The sequence below is a fragment of the Euprymna scolopes genome, chromosome 10 (assembly GCF_053919585.1).
Source record: "Euprymna scolopes isolate OS-2025 chromosome 10, ASM5391958v1, whole genome shotgun sequence".
Lineage (NCBI taxonomy): Eukaryota > Metazoa > Mollusca > Cephalopoda > Sepiida > Sepiolidae > Euprymna > Euprymna scolopes.
In genome coordinates, this window is record NC_136491.1 from 99,940,660 (window position 1) to 99,967,709 (window position 27,050).

Sequence of the window (27,050 nt, forward strand, 5' to 3'; positions counted from 1 at the left end):
ATTAGCTTGAAAATATAGGTTCTTTTTAATCTTCAAAAAAAAGAAGCCTGCAAATTTTCATGTAGTTTCATCCCATAGAACTGAAGATATAAGCATTTCAATATTCAATTTGGCTACGAGCACACACACACACTTTTCTGGCAATTTTATAGGTTCGAAATTTCAGCGACTATTGATCAGAATTTAACAAATGAAAGTTTGTTGGAAAGCTAATGATTTGAATTGTGCAGTGGGTTATGTGACATTTGCCCTCCCAGTTTCAAACCCATATCAAGGTGGTGATTGAGTCTGAAGGCGGCTACATTGAATAGATGTCATCTCTACTACATAATCAAGTTACTGGAATTGATTTTTTTTTCAACACAAGTTTTAAAATAAATCTGTAGTGTTATTTTCTTTAGGAAAACACTGATCGTTCCACACTGTATAGGGAGGGTGAGGAACTGTCTTGATGCCCATCTTGGTCAAAGTCTGTGATAAGGATAGAGTTGTCCTGGTGGAAATGTCACTGACCTAATTTGAGGAGTCCTGGCCTCTTCCGACAGAATGTCTTCCTGAACTCCCTTAAAATCTCAGCATAGTATCCCTTGTTGACTGTCCGTTCAGTGGGAATCCAGTGCATGTAGATCATGCCCATGCTGTCAAAAGTTTCTGGGTGGATTTGCTGTGTCTGGCCTTAATGGATAAATTATTAAAACCTAAATAAGTTCATTAATTTTTGAGACAGGTAATTTGAATGAAACTAAGATTACATAACTTTAGTATGAAATTGAAGTTATGCATTTAAAATACTTAAAGCTAGATTAATAGCAGCCAGATGGCAGGTAATTTTTACTTGCCCGGGTGTTTGGAAGTGTGTTAAGCAAAAAAAAAAAAAAGTGGTAGTAGGCAGGAAGGCTCGAACCCATACCATGAAGGAGGAAAAGAATGTGGAAAAAAAGTTACATCTTTGCTGTTGCCTCTATCACCAAACTGGAGATCGCCAAGGTTTAAATTAAGGCTAATCAATTGAAAAGAGGGGATGACTTTCGAAAATATTGACGAAAAAAGTGACCCCCGCTTTGTAGAAAAGTGCTCGGTTGAGGGTGAAGGAATTAATGTTTTTAGCCAATTTTTCGATATTTGTTGTCTGAAGGGTTGAGCTTCAAAATGATACCGATCTTGTGAAAATCGGTCGCCTCTGTCAAAAGTTTTAGACATACAAACAAACATTTAAACTGACAGATGAGATTTATATTATAGGAGGGAAATTGGTTAATGACTCAAACTAAGAACTAATATTAACTGAAAGGAAGCATGTGGGCAGGGTTTACATGCTGCCATAAGAATTTCTCAGTTCAAAGAGTGTGAGACTGATGACATGAGTATCTTCTTCCATTCAGGTTTTATGCTAATAATACCAGCTTCTGACGGATAAAAATAAACACTATAAAAGTATCACACACACACAAGACAAAGTAATGTTGGCTGCTTCACTTGTGATTAATTATTCTCACATTTCATGAAAAAAAAAAAATCAAGATTATATCCCAGAACACTTGTTCAATTTCAGTGAAAAACGGTCATTAAGTTCTCCACTACCCCCCCCCTTCCTCTCACATTTCACCACCTGGTGAATATCTTCTGTGTGTAGAGGTTGAAATAATCAAACCTAGTATCGCGAAAATAAACTAATATCTTTATTACATCATTATGTATTTATTCGTCTCCTCTGCTCTACGGCAAAACTGGAGAGCAGGTTTTCACCGTCCAATCAGTTTGGTATTGGAGAGGAAAGAGATGGATTCAGTTTTGTTCACTTTTACAGACATGTGTCTAGGTGCAATCACTTGATTTGTAAGATTCTTTCTGCACATGCTTGTGCATTGTATGAGCAGTTTTATTATTCTTTGCAAATGCAATAGTGACAAATAAAATTTATAAGGAAAAAAGTGTACATCTACATACACTGAATGTTTGTCCAAAGCGACTTTAAACCTAGATATGATAGGCTGCTCAATGGAGCAGAAATATGGATAAACCATGCTACCTTTCTTCTATTGAAGTAAAACTACATCTTTTACTGGATCACCTGGTGCTAGAGTAAAAATCTAAAACTGCAATAGATAGTCATTCTCTCACAAATGGAGTGGCAAAAGCTGCATTCATTTTACCACCATAAGAAATTGTCAAATTTTCAAAATATTTTGTTGGTTTGCTTCTTATATACAAAAGCATTAAGTTCAGCACAACGATTTCAGCCCAGATAATTAATTCCCAGAAGAATTAATGCCAAAAATCTAACCCAGCCTACAGATGGAAATAACCCCTTTGATTAAAAGGAATGTGCTTGTAGCTCATAACTGAGGAGCTGGTCATGTCATTCCTGGAGTAACAGCTCTCACAGAAACGTACCCATGGTATGGAGATACTAAGTTATATCACTTGGCAAGTAATAGTTCAACAATTCTATTGACAAAATTCAGATGTTTTTTGCGAATTATTAATACAATTTGAGAGCACTTTTGATTTTTTTTTGTGTATTTTTAACTTTCACTACTACACTTATGTGCAACTTCATGAAACACCATTTTGAAACTGCTATTTATGGTACATCAACCCATTTTTAGGGGGGGGGGTAACACTATTTACTTGCATTTTTTTTTTTTTTTTACAATTTTTTTCACTTATAATACAATAGACACATACTCATCGTTTTTAGCATTTATAAAAATGGACTCCTGGACAACATCAGGTAAATACATCTAGTTTCATATTCTATTATTTTTTAAAATTAAATATAAAAAATGAATATCAATCTTGTATACATCAACCTATCTATATACATCCCCTTCACCAAGTGTTTCATCTCATCTGTTTGCAAATAGATGTGGTTATTTTCTGTTGGGTACCTCATGTAACAATTTTTCTTGATATACAAAAAGACAGAATAATAGGTAAATAGGTAAATTAGTGCGTGAATGTTTGCTATCCGATAGGATATCCCATCTCCACCAAAAACAATAAGAAAGTCGAAAACAAGTAAATAAAAAAGCTAGCGAAGTCTTGGAACAAGGTACCAAAAAGGCAAGAAAGAACCTGTTAGCCGATTCAGTGTAACAGGTAGGTAGTCAGTTAAGTACAGGTAGAAATACTGTTTGAAATGTACAAGATGTAAAGAGTGCAAATGTGGTTCGCACCAGTAAGTAGACATACTTTTGGCCAACCACAGACAGGATGATAGAGATATTTTCTGGTTTCTGATAGTGGGGGGGGGGGCAATAGAAAGTGAGAAACATCGTAGAATATTTCATAATTATCAATGTTTTGTTATGAGATGCCGCAAGAATTTTGCTCAACAAGTATGAAAAAAGACAGGTTAATGGCTAAAGAATTGGACCGATTATAATGATCACATAATTGCCAAACTTAAAACCATCTCATATTAAACAACACTTCTGAAGGATGTGTTCTGGTTTAGACAAGGCATATACTTCAATTATAGTTTGAATTATACTACATACTATTAAAATGTGTAAGAGCCAATATATTTCTTTTTAATATCAGGAGAGAACCCCAGCAGGGTGCAAAAATTTTGAAACATGACTGGCTAGTCATAATCAAACAAACAGAGGCATTGTTACTTCAGCCCAACTTAAAAAAAGATGACAAGATAGAATCTGACTTCCAGTATTTATTAATTTATTTTAATTGCTCTCTGGAATGTTTGGTTTTGTCATTTTCTTTTACAGCATATCAACCCTTTTTGGGTTATTTAATGTCGAATCCAATAATTTTGGAAAAAGTTACTCTGCTTCAAGCTCTTTATATCTTCAAGTAATTATTAATGGTTTTTGAGTTTTTTTGCATAGGAAACTTGTTTTTGACTTTGCAGAAAATGATTTAGTTTTGCAAAGACAAAAAAAAAAAAAAGTCCGTGTATTTTAGAAAGCCAGTATCTTCAGACCGTCTGATCTGGTAGTGATTAATTAAAAAAATAATTTAATGTGCATTAATACAGAGATGGTTTATCGACAAGTTCTGCGTGTCTTTGTTTACTTTTGTTTTTTGCTGACCGTTCTAATTCATGATGAACGGTCTGGAAAATTTCCTTTTGATTAATGTTTATCAGTTCAAAAATATTGTTCTGAAAAGTCAGGAGACTTTTCCAGGGTATTCATCATGAAGCAGAACAATCAGCAGAAAACGAAAGTAAACATATACGGCACTTGACGATAACCCAGAGATGTATTAAGTCTGATATAGACAATGAACAAAGAACCATTTTTTCTAAGAAAGATACCCCTCTCTCCCTCTCCCGTGAAGTTTCAATTTAAACAATGTACAAAGTGTTTAGCTGACCTAGTTGTTTACTGTTGCATGCATAAGAATTTTACACTGCTTATAATACAATGCCATCTTCTATTGAAATTTTTTTTACATTTGATTTTATTCAAATAATATGAAACTAATCTTTTTAACTGAACAAAAAGAGTTGAAAATCAGGGTGTGAGATTTAAAATTTCATTCAAATATAAATCATTTGAAAAATGCAATGGAAAGATTACTTGCAGTTGAAAACATTTATGACAACACTAGTGGGGGAGGGGGGGTCGTAAAATACGCTTAAATATATTTTAATTTATCCAGATTTTGTATAGAGTCGTGATTTCAAAAGTTAAAAAAAATAAAATAAATAAAATAATAATAATTTTTAAGTATTTGGGTGCCATCAGCTAGAATCAAAATCGAAAGCAAGACTAGCATTCAAAGCTGGTGACGTTACCATTGTACTAACGTGAGACACACATGAACTTAAATTAATTATAATTAAAAATAAACTAAGATGAATGTACAAAATGTATAACGATTTTTTTTCAATTTTAACCCATTTTTGACCCCTTGAAAACTATTTTAACCGACTAAAGACTCATGAAAGAATGGTCCGGGGGGGGGGGATAAATAAATAAATAAAATATTCCAATCATTTGAGGCCACTAGCACCGCTCTACGACTTAGTTTCAGAGGAGATAATGTTTAAAAATATAGAGACAGATATAGTCTTTTATAAATTAGATTGAGAAATCTGTGACAATCAGTTCAAAAGATGAATTTAATCCATTTACTAGATGTACAGTTCTTATCAGAAGTCAAATAAATTTTATATGAAAGTAAGAATTCATATAATAGAGACTGCAATTCTTCGCTGTTTGGCTAGGAGCAAAGTGTAGTATCTGTTCCGATACTACACTTATCTGTTAATTAGTGAAAAAGAATTTCTAAATGAAGATAAATTTACTTTGTTTTAATCCAGGGTGCTCCCTTTCGGGAAGCTGGATTTTCCCCACATTAAAAACCAACCTTATGCCTAATTGCACTCATGGGGAGGCAAATAGAGGCTGTAATTCATTAATATAACAGTAACACCTATTATTTGTACACAAGATCTTAGATTTACATATTGCTAGAAATCATGTTTTCAGAGCTTTGTGTAATATAATTAGCCAAGTTATTAGGCATGGTTGATAATGTTTAACCCCAGGTTCAGTTATGTAAGTAGATATTTGATTGGTTGGTTTAATTATAACTGTAACTGCATTCACTCAGGTTGGATTAAGCTGACTCCAAATGAGTTCACTGCATCTCGCTTCAAGGAGGTTCATTTCCCCCAATCGGCAGTGAAGTTCTTAACATATTTCGACCATTTTTAGTTTTAGTGATGAAGACTAGAGAACAAAAACCAACCAGCATCCAGCTCCATATCTATCCCTATTGTTCCTATCCAATAACTTAGTCGGCAGTCTCTGCACTTCTTCCTGAAAGCAAATGTGTCAAAGAACATACCCAAATCAGCAAAGTCTACTTTTAAGCAGTCTCTGTGATGCTGGTGTTATTGATGATGTTGAGCATTATTAATTCATTTCAAATGAATTAGATGTCTAGAAAGACATCGGGTATTTATGGGAGGGACCACATAAAAGTTGCCAATATTAGTAAGTGTTTCTGTGAAACAAACTGAATTCAAACCTGGCGCACCCAGGCTTGAAGTCAGTGTCGTTAGCCATCATCACTGTTGATGGTGTTGCATCTTGCACGAAGAGTATGGTTCGAGATTTGGTCAGAGAGTCGTATACATAGGATGCACCAAAGACAGAATACATTTTAAAGACCTCAAATGTGTGAAGATCTTTTCACATGCCAGATCTCAACTGTACAATATTATTGTGTATATCAGCCGATATATTTTTAATTTTGAGATTTTTACGTCTTGGTGAGGTCACAAATTACTTTAGAACAGCAAAAAATTGCACAAGTGCAATCGATATGGATTACAATCTCCTCCTTAATCATGTACCATAGAAAAGATTTAAAATGAGACATCAGTTGCAGTGTGACGATGCAAGTAATAATGCAAAGTCTTACCAGGTAAGGAAAAATAAAAAGCTATGCATGTAAATCTCATGTAGCCATAATGTTGGCTGAAACTTTAGCAGGAACTCATCTTCAAATACTGCAATATACAAATTTATAATGCCAACACTTTCTCACAACTGTCCAAAATTTGACTGCTTTTAAGCAGCCATTTATTTATTGGTCCCCTGACAAAAGGAGGGTGGACCTGTAAACTCACGTTCGTCCGTACTTTATTCAATAACTACACCTTGGAATTTCTTTTAATTTTGCACAAACCTTAAACATGATAGGAGTAAAAAAAAAAGTAACAGAACGGATTTGTATGATTGGATTTTTATAAAAAACTTTTTGAAAAGTTTTATGACTGATTTCTATATAATTTTGTTTGTCTATACTTCATGATAACTTGGGTGTGCCCCAGGGGCTCTTTTAGGGCTAATAAAAACACTCCATTTTTGGGACTATTTCACCATATTTGTCCAAAATTTTCTGTGTATGTCTATTTAGCAGTTTTGCATGATGTTGAACTGAAATTTAAATATGTTAAGGTCTAAAACTGCACCATCTGCTCATTTTCCCCAGGATTTGACTCCCCTGGGGACTTTTTGGACTAAATGGGGGGGGGGGGGGCAAATACTGAACTTAATCGTTTTTTATGCCTTATCCACTGTGCACTCACGGAAGGGGGAGGACCATGCATGCTTCACTTGTTTTTAAGTCATTTTGGTCTATATAGATGCAAACCAGTTTCAACTAAAAAAAAAAAAAAAAAAAAAAAAAAAACCTGCCATCATGAACACAGCTGAATATGAAATGGTAAACACCTATGCTCTCTCCCTGTAAAACATTCAGGGTAAACACTCACCAAGCTACAACCACTGCCAGTAGTTTCCCCTACTATCTATACCTAAATATAATGAAAATTCTATGAGTGAAGCTTCTTTCCTAGAGCTGCTCATTTATGAAACAATACTATATGAGCACTTGAGCCAACCTTGTAAATAATCAATTTCTACACAATTTCTGCCATTACGTTTATCACAGTGATTTACTCATTAATCCCCGAGTGACAGCTGAGCCTTAATTCCTACACCCAAAGCATCTAATGCACTTGGAAGCTAGCAAGTGTTCGTTTTCATCCATTGCTACAGATGTTCAGAAGTATCTAATCAAGGAAAATATATACCTATACTAAAGTCAAATCATTATCAAGTTGTGCTAGTGTATAATCGCTCTATTCTCCATTACACTAGGTAGGTATGAAATTGTTTATAGTTATTTGGAAGAATAACAGGAGGATTGCCAATAAATGTAAGAGTAGGATTGATTAAGTTTTACTGTATGTTATTTTTGTTAGCCTGTGAGGTGAGGTGGGAGGCTATGACAAACGAACATTTACATATATTCCCCTCACTCATAAACAGAAGGTAATGCCTTGGATGATGGTATAATTAGATACACTACCAAATCTGAATTGAGCATAAAAAAGAGTACAATAAGTCATAGAATAGTATTGTTTCGGCTTCAGATAAACGGACCTGAAATCTCCATTTGTAATACTATTATGTAATGCTTAAAGTGTACCTATTCAGTGCTTCCGAGGATTCTTTAGTTTCAATTTTTGTTTTCATTTTATAAGATGTCTTTTGTTACAAAATTATTTTATGATTTTTGAAAATGTGTCTAATAGTGATGGGACAATTCCAATATTTTTCCGATTCTAATACAATTACTGATTCCATACTGTACTAAATTCCTGATTCCAATTCTTTATAAATCTGTAAACTATAAAATTGTTATTTTGTCCCAATTACTGTAAAAACACATCTTAAATGTGCATATATTTTCTCAAACGTAAAAACACTTGTGAGGGGGTGATCTAGAGATTTTAGTCTTACTGAAAGTTTAAATACCAGCAGTTGAAGATGTTTCTTAAACCAAAATCAAACAAAAGATAATTTAAGGAATCTGTTTTGCCATTTTTGCAAGGCATCATATCAGTTGGTTTGACTTTGCCTAATTTTAACATTTGAACTTCCGGTCGCGTCATGGAGTAGCAGTAAGACGTCAGATTTTCTTTCACTTTCTTTTCCGCCTTCGCGTCACGGGTTTGAGCCTGCCTACTACCACTTTTTTTTTTGTTCAACACACCCAGGCAACGCCGGGCACTCAGAGTTAGTTATAAATAGAACCACATCCATGAATAGCAGTAGTTGCATAACACTAATAAATAATATGGGGATATCAATTTCCTACATTAAGAAAAATACAATTTCAAGAAGTTTTGGTTTAGCTATGAAAGTTCAGATCAGGACCTTCACTTTCCATTACATAAATCTCAATTTTTTATCTTATCCACAAAATAAATTGAATACCTAATTCAGCCTTCATTAATGATGAAATTTTTTGCAGCGGCACTGATCCTAGGTGGGTTGAACCAGCTTCCTCTGAAGATGAGAGGATCATGGAATATGAAATTCACAAAGAGTCCCCAATCGCTTATATACAAGAGAAAGATGATGACATTACATTTTGTAGTTCTCAAAGTAAGGTGTCAACATCCTTCTACATATAGGGCCTGGTATTCCCAAATGGTCACTCATCCGATACCAACCAGGCTTAACTTTGGCGAACGGGTCTCTACATGAGTGTACCATATAACATTTTAGATTATTTAAAATTAATTTATCAGTTTCAATGATTTTTTTTTTATATTAATTCAGTCTGGCCTTTAAGAGATTAGCATGTTTATATACATATATTTTTTTTTTATATATACTAATGAGATGCAACTAATTGCTATGACCAAAACCAGAGGATAAAGGTTGATGCAACAGATCAAAGGTTGATGAGCAATATTATGAAATTATTAAAAATGAATGGAATATATTTTTTTAGACAGTAAATTCTAATCTCCTGAAAGAGTGTTGTGAAACACGTTTGACATTTTTATACTAAAACAATTGTCAGGAAGTGCTAAGAACTATGCATATATTAAATGTCAAATCTAAATATATATATATATATATATATATATAGTCCTGTTCTTTTATTACTAAGCGACTTTGTCGATTACTTTTCCACAATGATAGAAGACATTTGGTTATTATAAGTAATTTGGTACTTCCCAACTGGAATATCTTGTAAATATAAGACAAGACGGAAAGTTCTAAATTGCAGTTAATGATTTCACTAGTCCAATTCTTGCTAATAGTTGAATGAAAATTGGCCTCCTGACAAAATCATGTTGGCTTATATAAAAATAAGTACAAAAATATTTGCCAATAAAGACACACACACGTAATTCCTACAGCTACATATCTGGAAAACAGAGCTATTAAAACCGACAGTGATATGGGACAAAAAGAAACCTTAGAACAGTGCCCCAATGACATTGGATTAAACAGCACTGATAAGGAAAAGATAATGTAATACCAAGGTTTAATGTACAACATGAAAAGAAACTGGAATCTTAGGAAGATCTCCATTCCAGTTATTAGGAGAAATCGGACTTGTGAAAAAGATTTTTAAAAAACTACCTGGCAAATATACACAGTGAACCAAGTGTAAGAGAGATACAAACAATTGCACTTAAAAGGACAGTTAGAATCTTAAGATCTCTTGATTAGAGTCTCTGAAATAGTGGATGAATGTCTGCCCCCATCTCAAAAAAAAAAAAAAAAAAAAAAAAAAAAAAAAAGTGAAGTGTCCGGGATTGACGAGGAGCAGGGGTGGGGTGGGGGTGAGTCCTATGTACTTTAGTGTTTTTTTTTTTTTATACATCTCATAAATGGGTGGTGCTCAAAGTTACACATCAATAATAAGTTGAGAAGATGTGCAAGTAATGTTAAAAATAAATTATGCAGGTGTATCTCCAAAACTCGAATTTTTAAGTAAAAGAATAGTTCAAATGTTGTAAGAAAATCCAGATATGCTTATATGGTAGTTTGGCTTTCACACAGCATCCCACATCTTTGTGTGTGTAAAAAAAAAAAAAAAAAAAAGAAAAAAGAAAAAAATGAAGAGAAATACAAGCCTTTCTTGGGCAACACCTAGAGATTTATCTCAAGCAAACAAATGCTTGACTTTGGGTGATAAAAAGAAAACATTCCTACATTGTAATTATTTTAATAACAAAAGTATATTAAAAATGCAACCAATTTAAAACAAGTTTATTGGCATCAAATTTTACGCTTAATGTGGTAGAACGAAAATCAAGGCTTAATCTTTTGGAATTTTTTTTTTTTTTAGATGAGGATCGATATTATTTGAACAATTGTTCTCATCTGGGATGTTATTCTCACGTTCCAGACGATGTAATCTCAAACCTTCAGCAGAGTCTTGTCAAACTTAGAAATCTATACAGAAATCTTTATTGATTACATGGGTGTAGTTTGTTATAGTGTCATCATCCATGACTAGATAGAAATCTTGAGTAATTCTTAATTATATTCTTTATATCTCCCATATTAATTAAGGGATTGAACTTTCAACCTCCAAACTTTCATTTAGAATTGATTATTACCCAGCAATTTTATCTGTTGCATTACAGGTCCTTGGTTGACAGATTAAGAACAAGCTATTCCATGGATTAAATAAAGGGTTCTGATCAAAGACCATTTGATTTGCTCAAGTTAAAAATTTTATTCCAAACTTCTGATAATAAATAACATACTTAAATAAATTTAAAAATTATCAAGTTTGTTTTGTTTTACGTTTTTTTTACTCAAGTATTCTTAATCCAATATTTCATTAACTCACAACTTTATGTTTAAGTTGTTAAACTGTAGATAAATATGGTTCCTTGTCCAGAATTCCCTCCTATATATATATATACATACACACACACACGACAAAATGAAAATATATTCCAAAAATGACAAATTGACCAAGTAGTTTTATTTTCTTAATAAAAATATTTTAAGTGATTAATGGGAATTTGTAGGCATTACATAAATCTCACAAGTTTGAATTATAGCTATCACCCCCTTTTTCAGATTATTTTCAAAATGTTATCCATAAAATTTGATTTTCTTATTTAAAGAGAAAACTACTTGATAAATTTATGATTTTTGGAATATGATGTATTTTCATTTCGTCACAAGTACATACAGATATTTGTTTATTTTTGTGTTTTTAATGTGAGGGAATTTTGGACAAGAGGAATGATATAAGAATGCTACGATGGATGTGTAATACGAGTATAAAGATGACCTCATGAAGATTAAATCTGGACAGTATAAAGAGAAGTGTGTAGAACAGGAGACTTGGTTTGTATGGTCACATTGAAAGAATTGAGAGTTCTTGGGTTAATAAATGTAGAACAACTGAGCTAGCAGATTCAGTTGACAAAGGAAGGCCAAGAAAAACACGAGATAATGGACTGGAGAGAAAAAGGGACAAATACAGACCTAGCCAGAGATAGGTTAGTTTGAAAGTTTTTACAAATTGTTTCAGACATGGCAGCATGTAGAACAGACGTTAAAAATCGAATGATGAATTCTAGCAACTGGGGGAGACATTCTTAAGATGCCTCCATTCAATCTACAATGCAATTTCAAACATAAGCACAACAGATTTAGCTGGATAAGAAAAAAAAACAAGATTAAAGAGAAAAAAAACAAAATGTCTGTGGGTTTGTCAATCTACATATACAAGAAAAGCTACTCGACAGATTTTTATGAAATTTGGATTTTTTATGCAAAGATGAGCAAAAATCAATATAAAGAACCAGATGCAATCCTATTCAGGTCTAACTGAAAATTTGATCGGCTAAATTATATATATTAGATATTCAAGTATTATTTACGACTACTAAATTATTTTGTACCTTAATTGTGAGATTTCAAATAGTTTGAGGTTTTTCATCATTTTAAAAGTTGGTATTGACGGTAGTATCACTAATAAAAATCCAAGATTTTTATAAAGTACTAACCTTTAAATAGCACGTCAAAATTTGAGCTCAATCGGATTAGTTTACAAATAACTTAAGTGAAGCTATCATTGAAAATTTTTCAAATAGAAAAATCTGTTTTGATAAAGCATCGCTTCCTGATGAGAAAAAATACTATTCAACAAAAGCAATTAAGTGTTATTCAGTTCACTTTTTTTTTATAAACAGTGGTTAAGAGGTGATATACAGACTTTAAATGTGGTTGTATAGATACAAGTGATCTGCTGCACACTCAGGTACACAAATTCAGCAGTTGTCCCAGAAAACAAAGTCAAAACTAGTTTTTATCAATTGGAAGTTTAAGCTGTGTGAAATAGCAAAGGTGAAGATATTAGAAGGCACTATTTTGCATATACATTTGTCAAGAAAATGTTAATTTTGGAGCCACATTTGCTCACAATCAAAAAACATGCATCAACAATTCAGAGCTTTGTTTTCAACCGTTTTGCAATAAGTGTTTTGTGACAATGGATAAAACATTGATCAACCATTTCTCTTCAGAATTAAATCGGTAGCGAGTCGAGTAAACAACATGAGGTCGAAGATGCAAGCATGTAGTAATAAAGTTTTGGCCTCTGTATTATGGAATACATTTTATTTAGCAATTACTTTGAAAGGAAGAACCATCGACAGTAAATATTGGTGCATTTTAAAAAAGGAATTACAAAAAAAAAAAAAAAAAAAAAAAAAAAAAAAATGCTCTTTTACTAAGACAATGTATCATGTCACAAGTTGATTGCAAAACTATAAATTGCACTTCAAATTAATTTTCCACCTACTCCATTCTCTAGATATGACTATTAGCAGACCACAAAAGAATGCTTCTGGAAAAGATATTAGGTTCAAATAAAGAATTGATACCAGAAACTTGGGCGTATTTTGAGGTCAAAGACAAATCATTCTTATATAATTATTAAAAAAAAAATTAAAAAAAAAAAAAAAAAAGCATTGAATTGTTATAAAAACATTGATGCCATGTTGATAAAGCCTAATTTTGCTTAAAAGTTATTTTATGAGTTAAGCCAGGAACTTAGGGAGCAATGAGTTATACACACACACACACAAATCCACTTGTCAAAATTAGAACAGAACCAAATCAAGACAGCAGATCTTGCACACACAGAACTCAATATCTCTTCAGATAGAGATTTCTAACAATCAATGTTAAACCACATTTATTATAGTTATATTTAATATTAATGTATATATACGAGGGGCGTGCAATAAGTAATGCCCCTGACCCGCTTCCAGTTGTCTGATCTAGCTGACATTTTGCATATGCAAGGATTTATATCCATGGGTTATGTGGCAAATTACAGCTCTAAACTAATTGTGGTTTCTGTTTCACAGGTGTTTGAACCAGTCAGGTGTGAAATGGACCCTGTTGAATGTCGAACAGTGATCCGGTTTTTGTATTTGAAAGGACGCACACCACACGAAACTTTTGATGAAATGAAAGAAACTTATGGTGATAATACCCATCATATGACCTTGTAAAACGCTGGCATCATGAATTCAAACATGGCCGGAAGTCTGTGGAAACAGCTCCCAGACCTGGTCACCCCCCACCACCTTCTGCCATTGATGAGGCATCTGTCCAAGTTGAGGCTGCCATTTTGGAAGATCGATGCATTACTATTCGCCAAATAGCCCAAGATGTTAAAATTAGTACAGGGTCTGTGGAAACTATCATTCATGACCATTTGCATATGTATAAGGTGTCTGCCAGGTGGATTCCCAGGTTGTTCACACCATTCCAGAAGCAAGAACTCATTAAGCTCGAGGATGAATTTGATGTGCCAAGAAAATGAGTCAAAGTTTTTCAACAGACTGATTACACAGGATGAAACCTGGGTCCATTACTATGATCCAGAGACCAAAACCCAGTCAATGCAGTGGAAGCACTTAGACTCACCACCTCCAAAGAAGGCAAGGGTGCAGCCCTCCGCTGGCAAGTTCATGCTCACAGTCTTCTGGGACCAGGACGGAGTAGTGATGACAGATTTCCTGGCAAAGGGTACCACAATTACAGGAGCCTATTATGCTTCACTTTGGAGGAAATTAAGGGAAGCTATAAATATCAAGAGGCGGGGCAAGGTCAGCAACGGTACCCTCCTCCTGCAGGACAACTCACCTGACACCAGATCATGAGCACGGGCATGTGGTTATGAAATTCTACCCCATCCTCCCTACTCTCCTGACCTTGTACCCTCTGACTTTCACCTCTTCCCAGCCATGAAGTTGTTTTTGAAAGAAAAGTGTTTTCCAGATGATGCAGCCTTGATTTTTGAAGTCACGTCATGGTTGGAGGACCAACCTGGGGTGTTCTACAAAAACGGTCTCCAGAATTGCATCAAACGCTCGGAGAAATGCATAACTCTGGGTGGTTCCTATGTAGAGAAAGACTAATAATTGTGCCAAGTTTCTTTGCTCTACTGCTATGGGAAGTGGATCAGGGGCATTACTTATTGCACGCCCCTTGTAATTACTTGCAATCTCATAAATTATACAACATATAACAGCAATATACGGATTGATATTCTCCCATTTCCGGGCGAATATACTCAATGAACCAAGCGCGAGAGATTCAAACAACTGCACTTATTAGAATCTTAAAAAGATCCCTCGATTGGAATGTACGAAATAGGTAGGATGCCCTATCCCCAGCCAGAATAAAATAAAATCGAAATAAAGAAATCTACAAATGCTTTTGCAATTTCATCATCACCATTTCTGAATTCAAGTTTATTTAAATCAATTTAAAACTAAAATCAAAAACTTTAGATTGCTTTGGAATAGATAAACTGAAATTTAAAAAATTATCAAACAAACGAGGAAATAAACTTTAAGAAAATAGATAGAAATTTATTTGCCAACAACTTCATGAGAAATTAGACGCTCAAGTTTTTTTTATGAGCGGAGTATCCAACTCCCCAGAATAGGGCACTGTATAGGACAAAAATTTCAATTGCCCCAATCTATTGAGAAGGATTCTGCATCTTTTGACCGAGGACAGAAGAGATAATACACTTTGAATTATTTGCAAAAATATATACATTTTATCAAATTAGGTACAGTCATCAAAAGTATACAATGGGGTGGGAGTATGGTAGTCATCATCTGTCCTAATTTTAGATAGACTCTTCAGCAGTCGCTACAACACTGACCTCACTCCAATGTTTTTATTTACTTGCCTTCCCACAAGAGCAGAATTAGACACAAGGTCATTTTTTAATGTGGGGAAACCCAGCTCACCCAAATGGAACCCTCTGGATTGGAACAGGAATTTAAATTGCCTCAGTATAAAAAAGGAGGTTTCCTTCACCACCTGATGACAGAAAAGACGATAACAGATACTACACCTTGCCTTTAACCAACCTGAAGTTTTTCTGATAGGAATCTTCAAATTTATAACCATACCCGATTTGTTTTTACTACAAGATTGATGTCTAATTTCAAATTGTCTCCAACAATTAGGTTCTATTATTACAGTATTGTTTACAGATGTAATTATCGAAACAAATTGTTATAAAACTAGAATTTGATTAAAACAATTTTGTTTCAATAGCAGTCATCTTAAAGCTGAAAAGTTCAAGATAGTCCCCTTTTCCTTTTTTTAATTGTAGAAATGAAATATTCAATATTACGAAAATTTCTCAAAATCGAGATTTAAACTTAGATTCTTCAAAATCCATTAAACTTTACACAAGTAAAAAATCTCATTATGCAATGTTTCGGAATTTTGGAAATGAGGATTGGTTATTCGTATTATTTGGAGTCATCGGACTATTGTTCTCATCTTGAGTGTTATTTTCACGTTTCGGTCAATGTAATCTCTGACCTTCAGGTGTATTGTCGAATTCGGGAATGTTTCTGTCGAACTCGGGAATTTCGACAGAATCTCAAGCAAAACCTTTTATTTACTTCACGAGGGTAGCATGCTCTTGTTCCATCAGCCATGTCTAGATAGAGGTCCTAAGTAATTTGCAATTGTACCTTTCGGTCGCCTACACTGAGGATTGAACCTTCAATCTTTAGGAGAAGGTCACTTTGTTACAATTGATTTTTCCAAGTACTTTAACCACTACGCCATGTGTTCTTGCAGATATTCTCCTGAAGGTTCAATCCTCAGTGTGAGTGACCTAAAAATACAATTGCGAATTACTTAGGACATCTATCCAGTCATGGCTGATGGATCAAGAGCATGCTACCCTCGTGAAGTAAATAAAGTGTTTTGCTCGAAATTCTGTCCAAATTCCCGAGTTTGACAAGGTACACTTGAAGGTCGGAGGTTACAGCAACAGAAACGTGAAAATCACACTTAAGATGAGAACAGTAGTCCAATGAATCAAAATAATCATTATGCGATGTTTTGTCGGAATTTGTTGGCCTATTTGAAGAATCGAGAAATGAAAGGCGAAGTATCCATGAAGACTTCCGACCAAATTTCTATTCCTATTTTTAGTAAAAAAATAATATATATATATATATATATATATATATATATCAGGTTAAAAAGTATTTAAGAGCGACAACTAATGAATTTAACGAGGTTATTAAAATTTTTCAATAAAAGAGCAAGGTATATTAATAAAGAAATTTATATGGTCACAACATAGGAAATGTTAATGTTTCAGACAAATGGTCGGCTAAAACTTGAAGTTCTCGTCAGGCGACTTATTAAATGATTGCTTTCCACAGAAATCACTGGTTACTTATATATATATATATATATATATATATACACACACACGTCCTATTTACTTGCCTCCCCACAAGGGCAGAGTTAGATATGAGGTCGCTTTTTAATGTAGAGGAAATCCAGCTCTCCTAAAAGGGGCACTCTGGATAGGAACAAAAATAAAAATTGCCTCCGTCTAGAAGGCGTTCTCCTCCACTGAAGGAAGTCAGAAAAGGTAAAGAGTAGGATCAGAACAGATACTACACTGATCATATATATATATATATATATATATATATATATATATATATATATATATATATATATATTGCATACACACACACACCGATGAGAAATATTAAATGTGTAAAATCCAAGAATGGTATAAATTACTCTTCTGTAGGTATTAGGCGAGAGTGATTAGAGCCAAGCAGACAGATTTCTCGAACTAGTCAGAGAGGCAGTGTCATCTATTCTAAGACTGGGTCACGATGATATTAGTATTTTAGGAGGAGGTGCTTATTCTTAACTTCAAAAGGAGACAATGGTTTTGTTTTGTTTTTTTAATAATTCCGTCTACAAACCAATTTTCAAAGAATCTGAAATGTTCGTGAAAAATGTGTAGTTAAAGTATTTACCACTGCGTAACGTGCGACATTTACTACGTAGTAAAATGCTGGTCGTCTATGTGATACTAAAATTAAATTACAGTTTTATTTATAGACTAAACAAGGATTAAATATAGTTCGCACATAATGTTTAATATTTTGGCGTTGTTAAAAAGTTAGAAGAAATTCAATTCTATTTTTAAATAGGATGGTAGATTTGCCATTATTTTAAAACAGACTAGATAGATTAGGTAGGTATTCGAATTATTACATAACATATGATACCATTACGGTTGGTTCAATCAATGGATTTTTTTTCGTCTTTATGACATAACATGTTCTCGGATTGAAGTATTTTTAAGAAACATCTATTTACTGAAATTATTTGACAAAAATTTCTCATTTTATTTTGCTTGAAAATTTATTTTCAGATATCATTTAGCTTAACACGACAAAATATATATTTCATGTATTCACATAAAATGTTAGATTTTATGTACTGATTTTCAGTATTTATTCAACGGCGCTCACTACGCGATTACTAACTAAGTAGTAGTAAGTTATGAAAATAATGCTCAACGAGTTCTTACGAGTATTGAACGCGGAAAAATCTCTAGCTTAATTGTCATATATACAAGATGCCATTAGATATATGCACACATGTCATCACACACACACACACACACACAATTTGTCTTCAACTCCAAATCAGTATTTATCACAACAGATAATTTTAATTGAGATCGAAGCACACTAAGCAGCAGCAGTTAGTTCCTTGAGCAGACCAAACAAACAAGAAATCAATGACCCCCCCCCCCCAGACTACCACGTTAGTGCAGTTTTGGATAAAATAAAAACAATAAAACTAGTTCATTTCGATAGCTTCTATTTTTATCGCAAGCAGATATATATATATTATATATATATATATATATATATATATATATATATATATATATATATATATATATATATATATATATATATATATATATATATATATATATATATATATATAATATATATATATAATTTCAGGTCATTATCTCAGGCATTACCTTCGCTTTTCAGATTTAATGGTCAATCGCTCAAGGCTCCCTTATTTGCGAGGGAGTACCGACAGGATGTGTATGTGTACAAATATTTGATTTTGTACCAATGTAGAATGCCTTTTTCAAGGGAGTTGAATTTTCCTATATTAAATAAAAATCGACCTTGTGTCTAATTCTGTGGTCGTGGAGAGGGCAAGTAACAGATACTTGCTTAGATTTTAGATTAAATAAGGAACTCTTATTTTATAGAATTATTTCCATCTCCAAACTGAGGTTAGGGATTTCAATAATTATGCAAAACGGACACTGCTTTTTTTTTTTTTTTTGGATAGGATTTTCAAGTTTAATTTTTACGGTATCTTGTCTATTAAATTGCTAGGTGAAAGCACCCCACCCACCCCCAATGTTAAGAATGGGTTTCTAAATAACGGTATTTCAGTGCGGTTCGTATTCTGGATAAGTACCAAGTTTTCAATACCAAATTCGTTCTCGGGCCACTTAAAAATGCACAAGATTGGAGACGGGGGCGATTCTATAAAATTGCTCATTGATAAAAAAGAACGTTTAATTTTTTTTTTTTTTTTATGGTAGTGAGAAGTTCACACCTACAAAACATTTTAATTTTTGTATGGATCATTGGATCACGTGTTTAATGGCGAAGACGTTCCTTGCGAAGAAAAGGCATACACTTATTTTTGTTGGCAGGACTTACGTGTGCATTGCATTTGAGGCCCTTAAACCTAAACGCCCACGCCAGCAAGCACTGGGTACGAAAATGGTATTCCTATACCCCGCTAAGGAAGAGTAACATTTTTATTTTATTTATTATTTTTTTCAGTCAGGATAATCTAAACTTGCAACACCGATTTCAAGTTCACGTTCTTCTAAGCAACGAAAGAAAAGTCGAGGTAAACAAGCAACGTGGAGGATTGACGCCGACGACAACATGTGCATAGAGTAGTAAAAAAGCCACACATGTGTGCAGCTACACACACCGGAGACATTCCTCTGCATCAACTAGAACAACTACTACTAATGAGAAAACATTTCCAGCATGTCACAATCAACTTTCAGTGCGATCGTACTGATTTGTATGGCGGAGTCAGACACAACTGGCACAGTCAGTCGATCACGTGATAGGTGCATGATGGGGCGCAAATTCCTAAATGCAGTAGACATGGAACATGGAGAAAAGGGGGAAATCGCTTATTTTCTTGATGTATTTGAATAAATAAAAAGGCCATAACTGATTCTAACCAAAATTTTGCTCTTTTCTCCGGAACTTAAACTGAATTGAAAAACGATTCTGTTGGCGATATAGATTATTTTAGCTGGAAATTTTCTCAAAAACAATTTATTTTGATTTACCTATTCATCTCTGACCTATTTGCTGGAAAAAAGGCAAACGTGAACAATTGACATTTTCAGCTTTTTTCGAAAATGGAGATAAAAATTGTATACGTTTCAAGATTATCACATGTTGAACGGGAACGTATTGCAGTTTAAATTTAATATTAAGAAATCTGAAAAGAAACACTTAAAATATGCTAGTATTATCAGCTTATTTCCAAGGAGATGTCGAAGTTAATCGCTTAAAAAGAAAAAAAAAAAGGAATCAGAAATAGGTTCGCTGGAAACCAGGGGGCGAATCGAAGTCCGCAGCCGCAGCAGCGCGCACGCAGCCAGCGAGCGTTACATAAAAAGTTCGCATGAATAGTAAATTCAGTAAAGCGTTTAAAACATCTATAGCGTAATACAAAATAAAAATATTAAAAAAAAAATAAAGACGATAACTTAATCTGAAAATGGTCTGTTGAAAAATATTCAGTTGGTTCATTAGTAATCAATGCTAGTGGAATATCTCGCCCACGTTTCATAAGAACAAACATTGATTATGGCTCTTACGTTTTTCTTGCCCAGGAGAAATTTCTACTCTATATTCTTTCGTTCGGCCGATCACCTTTGGAATTCCCTTTCTGCTCCCGACTGTACAAACGTGCATAAATTTAAATGTAATGTGAACAGACATTTGGCTGCCTACTTCTGTTTCTTTCCTCAAATAAACATGGTCTATCACAGTAGCGCCCCATACGGCCAGTGGCAATATGACTTGTTTCGCGAGAACGAAGGCAAAAATATCTAATTCTAATGTATTTTATTTAAAATGTTTAGAATCTGACTAAAGTTGTAATCACTTGGCGGACATTTTTTTCATGCACCAAAAAATATTTTTTTACTGTTATGAAGTGTTATTCTATCCTACTGCCCCCCCCCCAAAAAAAAAAATGGTAATTATTTTTAAACAAAACAGTTAAAGTTTAAAAGCAAAAAATGAAGCGAAATCATACTAAAATTGTTGAGGGAAAAAAATGGCCACGACGGGTAAAAATCTGAAATAAAAGCTCAATCTTATATAAAAGTACATTAGAAGTTTATTTTAGAATTAAAAAAAAGGTAGCATTTCAATAAGAATCGATTTTATGCAACATTGACGCGCAACAAAAATATGGGCGCGCTTGCGCGTACAACAATGGCCACCACTTATAACAAAGAATTACATTGCCTAATATCAGGAAATCTATTTACGGAAAATTTAAATGTGAAAATTTGAAATGTGATATTAAATGTGCATACCCGAAAACCTATAAAAGTCGTAATTTTAAAGCAAGTAAAAATTTACCAAAATTAATAAAAAAAAATTAAAATAAAACATGCTGAATAGCAAATATCAATAGTATCAAATACTACTTGCGAATAGAGCACGAGACATTACCAATTGAGTACAAGGTCTAGACGGACTAGTGACGCGATAGGCATTAACGTGTAAGAAAAGGAATCAAGGTTAAAGGATTATAGATCGCTATTCAATAAAAATATTGATTAAATAATCAAATCATTATCAACAAGTAAATAGTATTTAAAAAAATTTTTTACAATAACAAGTTCAAATATATTAAAAGAAAAATGGGGCTTGTTTTACAATACGAAGGTACGAAAAAGTTGTAAATATATAACAAATGTTTATTTCGAAAAACAAGTAATGTCGAGCGTTATACTATTGTTTTGTTTTACGTTAAGAGACGCATTACAGCCATTTTTTTTTTTTTTTTTTTTTCTTGTTCTCGTGTAACGCTCGAAACTACTCGTTTTTGAACTGAATAAACATTTAAATAAAAGTAAGTAAAAACACAAAAACTTATCCAGCTAGTTAGAAGAGTTTCCTTCGGTAATATTTTTTTTTTTGGGGGGGAGGGGGGTATTTTACCACTTTTTCGTACCTGTATATTAAACCCGAAAAATGTTTTTCTAGCATCCTCAATACATAAACTTATAAAAACATTAGAAAAACGCTTATTCTAGTGTTTGTATATACATTTTTTTTTCAATTTTTCTAAGTCGGCTTATGCGAGAGCTAAGTCTGCGATATGTTGAACTAACTTAGTATCCCTAAGAATTTAAACTGCATTTTTTTTTTTACTATACATGAAATAATCAAAGCTGCTTCAGACATTATTAGCGAACCCATGTCAGTGTTTTTACATTCATCTGTTATTTTACTGTTAAAAATATGCCTTTTGTTTGTCAAGAATCAATACTATTAAGACGAAAATGAGTTTCTTCTTCCATAAAAATTGTCATTGCCAGCAAAATCGTCTTAATAAAAATGTTATTTAAGATCGTACCAATGAGACGATATAATCTGATTTTGGAACAATTCATTTTAAATGCGTCCGTACCTTAGCGACATCAGATTCAACAATCATAATCAGCGAGTTTCTTCTAGAGTTGAAAAATATTTATATTTAATTTCGGAATAAAAATTACTCAATTATTTTCCGTAATTTTTGGACATCTTAAATTTTTCAATAGCAGGTAAAAGTTATTCTAACATTTTAACTCTCATATTTTACAACTTGGTTTTCATACAACAACAAGCATTCGCATTAATAATTTTTTAAATGAACTTTTATTATTAAATTTGGTATAATTTTTTTTTACTCTTATACTCCCCTTTCCACGTTGCTAACAGAAAAAAAAAATTAGTGCGATTACTAATGATTGATTACACACAATATTTTAGAATTTAAAGTAGAGGATTCATTGACCACTTAATTCGTGTCGTGATCAGGACTGGTTGATCATTTTATGTTAAATAAAATGACCCCTCCCTTATAAAACATTTTATTTTTAATTTTCACTGTGTTTACGTGTAATAGAAATCATTTTTATTTTCTCATTGGCATCATGAAGGTAAAGAGTAAAATTCTACTAATTCAACCCTCGAGAATTCTTATCAGGATTCCCAATAGGAAGTTACATGTCAACCACGGACCAATACAAAATAGATAGAAAAAATACTAGCACTGACTTAAATAAATATAAACAAATTCAATCATGTGATATCTATTTTGTTATTACAATACCCGAGGTTATCCGGGTGAAGGATTAGAGAAATATATAGCTATGTTTACATTTTTTTTTTTCTGCAAAAAAAGTTAGCCGAAGAAAAAAATTTAAAATAACTTAATAATTGAGGATCATTTTCGGAAATAAATTTGACGCAAAATGATCACTCGCTTCCGGATCACTAATTTGTACAGTAATGGTTGCTTTTATGAATTACATAACGTTAAAAATATAACCAAATATGATCAAAGATTAACAGTTTGCATCACTGAGTGATGATATCCACTGATCCAGTTAAGTAAATTAAACCAAAACGGAAAATAAAATAAATACAAGTGGTACGTCGGGGGGGGGGGGATCATGATCACTATTCGACTATTCCTTAAAAATATGTCTGAAAAATGACTAAGAGATATAATAAAATAGTTCCTGCTTTATTTTTGCTAACTTTTTTTCAAACTGAGTACTGGCTCTACTTCTGCAGTTTACGGGCCGTGCTATTTATAGGATTTCTTTCGCGTTAAGAACGGGTTTTTAAAAACATACGATTCGTAAACTGCAGAAATACCTTAAACATGTAATCGCCTAAAAAAGTAAAACTATTTGTTGGCGATATTTACGCCTCTATTCTCAATTCGTGGGCTACCATCAGTGGACCGTTGGACCGTTTCTCTTGTACAAATCATAAACACGTTTGAGTGCACATTAAAAATAATTTAAAATATTTTTTTATTCGAATTAAATGATTTTTTTTTTTTTTTTTTTACTTGATTGATTTGAAATATCCCGGAAAATTTTTTAATTTTTTCTGGAAAAAAATATGCTACGTTTTTTTTTTTTTTTTTTTTTTTAATGATTATCGTTTGGTGCTGGAGGGGAGAATCTACTGATAGCGGCCCGCCCGGCCCGCCCGCGGTCACGAATTCGGAATTAGGGAGTCTGAACAAGAAAATTCGGCGGACCTGAACGAGCTTTCCTTCTGTCGTAAAATAATTATCGTCGATAACAGACTTAACTTTCATATTAAGAGGGGGGGGGGAGAGAATATAAAAAGTTTATTTAATGACTACCCCACATCGGGGGATCACTTTTAAATTATAACGTCGTTCGATTGAATTTTTTAGTACTTTGTGCACTTTTGCCATTGTGCTGAACTGACATTTTGAAAGCCATTCTTAACATGGCGAGGGTGTTTTGTAACTATTCTGTACTTCTTCCACCTAACAAATTTAAAAAAGGGGGAGGGTACTCATGCATGCACTTATTGATCCGTGCTGAAATAACGTTATTAACATTCTTAACATGGGGAGGGTGTTTTGTAACTATTCTGTACTTTAACCTTACAATTGAATAAATAAAAATTTAAAAAAACTTTAATTAAACTTGGAAATACGATTTTAAAAATAGCGCGGCTGCGGCAGTAAGTGTATTATTACTGCATTAGCACAAAAAGATATCGTAAAGCTTGAATTTTACCTGAAAAAAACTATTTAAAAATAGCGCGGTAGCAAATGTGCAGAAGTACCAATTTTTCTTTTACACCACAAAAATAGCTTAAGGAGAGTTTTGCTGGTTGACCGTAAAGTGGGGTATCAATTTAATAGAACGTTATGATTTAAAAGTGATACCCCCCACGTTAAAAGTTATTAATTTACAAAAAAAAAAAAAAAAAAAAAAAAATTCCGGCTAATATGAAAGTTAAGTCTGTTACCGACGATAATCTGCAGAAAAAATAAAATATGAAAAGGAATTCATTTTACGGCAGGGGGAAAAGCTCTTTCAAGTCCGCCGAACATTCAATATTGCTCATTTGTTTTTGTTATGAAGTCGGGGGGGGGGGGGTAGCAATATGCAGAGTGCCAATAATTTTTATAGAAATTTTTTTAAAGTTTTACATTGTTTTTTTTTTTCTTTCTTTTCATTTTATTTCAATAAATAATCGATCAATGGGAAATAATAATCCAATGTTTACTTTACCGAGAAACCCCACGAGATTTTGTCTATTTCATTAGACAGAGAAACAATGTTTCTCAGAACATTAAAAAAAAAGATGGCTAGTCAAAAACAAACAATACTGGATTTTAGACCTTATTAAATAAACATTCTGATTACTAAATAAAATATTTAGTTTTTAATTGTAAGATGAATAATTATGCTTAGATTTAAAAAAATAAAGGTAAAAAAAAATCACGTTTCTAGCTAGACAAAAATAAACAAATAGACGGTTACACCATTTTTACAGGGATTCATTTTTTTTTTCTTTTTACATATAAAATTGTAAAAATAAATGGTACGTTTACGGACCAACCTAATTTTTTAAAGAAAATTTTCAAGTTTCATTTTTTTTTTATTAAATTGGTAGCTAAAAGTACAGAATAGTTAACAAATCCGCTCTATATTAAAGGCTTTCCATGCTTGTGCATTTATGTTACCGCGCTGAAATAACATTTAGAAAGTCATTCTTAGCATGTTTTTTTTTTTTTAACTATTCTATACGTTCAACTAACAATTTAATAAACAATTGAATTGAAAAATACTATTAAAAAAATAAAAATAAATAAAAAAAATAGCGCGGTATGCAGTATGCACAAGCAATAAGCATTATAATAAAGTTATTTTAGCACGGCCCGTAAACTGCATAAGTACCAAAATAATCAGAAATATTAAATTTGTTTGATTTTTAATATTTCAGATTTGTCAGAAGAAAACGATTTACGAAAAAAAAAAAGAAAGTGAGATTTTTTTTTTTTTTTTAATTTAAGATTTTTATTAAGTTGAAAAAAAATAAGAGGTTTTTAAAAATCTAAACTAAAAATTTAAACGGTTAAAAAATATTCTGTTATATTTCGTTAATAACCGCATGGGGCGCATGGCGCAGGTATCAATTTCCTTTTCTATTTACCTTTTTTTATTATTATTTTTAAAACATAAACAAATGTGGTTTAATATTTTTCAAAAATTATCTACAATATTTATCTTATTTGACACAGACATTTGTCGTAATATAAAGCAAAGATACATTTTTTCATTAAACAAAAAAGAAAAAGATAAATAAATGAATATCCTCCTTCAGAAATACGTCCGTCATTTTGTATACAACAGACACATCAACAACAAAAAAGAAAAAAAGCATGTCGCTACTCAGACATGATAAAACGCGTAGAGAGGAGAACCAAATATAAACAAAACAAAAACTCACTGTTTTCTGGGTTCGGGTGGTACGCTTTTACTGGAATTATTCCTTGGTCTTTTGCTTTGAAATAAACGGTTCAGAAACGGCATATTTGCGTGAGGATAAGGTAAACTTAAAAAGTTATTAACTGTTTTGTTTTCACTCTTTAAGTAAATACGTTCTACTACAGAAAGCCATGATGTTTGCTGCTGCTGTTGCTCGAGGGAAAATTTAGTCACATGACCCCCCCCCTTCTGGGTGGCTGGCGATACAATCCTATGACGTGTCATCTCCTTATTGAATAACTGCCATCAGCAGCGGTAGAATACTGTTATTTCATTGGCTAATCAAACCAGACAGTAGTATGCGTGTACATATGTTGCAATGGTTCACTTAAATGTATGAATTAATTTAACTGTATGTGCATGCGTGATTTTTTTTGTAGTAACTCCTATGAGTCAGCGTAGTTTTACTTGTTTTGAGTTGTAGCAATGTTTAAGTGTCTCTGATCTATGAAACGCAGCTAATCTTTAACAGCTAGAGTAATTGTATGTTTCAGTACAAAATAGTAAATAAACTATATTTCCTGGGTTTTCTTTCTTAGTAGATATCATTTATTTAGTTAAATTTCTTCAGAAGATGCCTTATTCATTTTATTTCTTAAAACTTTTCAGTTCATCATGAATCCGAAGATACTATTGTTGGCATTGGTTTCCCAGATATTTTTCTAGCCAGAACTCTTTCCAGAAGACATCGAGTACTTGCGGGGGAGGGTCCACGTGAA

The 27,050-nt window shown here is 32.9% G+C and overlaps 1 protein-coding gene across 1 annotated transcript in view; it reads right to left on the reverse strand.

The window, feature by feature from the left end:
* The window catches only part of LOC145286164 (folliculin-interacting protein 2-like), a 131,748-nt gene extending 105,193 nt beyond the window's left edge, over window positions 1-26,555 (reverse strand). Inside the window, exon 1 of the mRNA XM_080134942.1 lies at window positions 26,294-26,555. Within this exon, the coding sequence (XP_079991068.1) occupies window positions 26,294-26,376 (83 nt within the window). The 5' untranslated portion in view covers window positions 26,377-26,555. The remainder of the gene's footprint in view (window positions 1-26,293) is intronic.
* Between the last annotated feature and the right edge of the window lie 495 nt (window positions 26,556-27,050).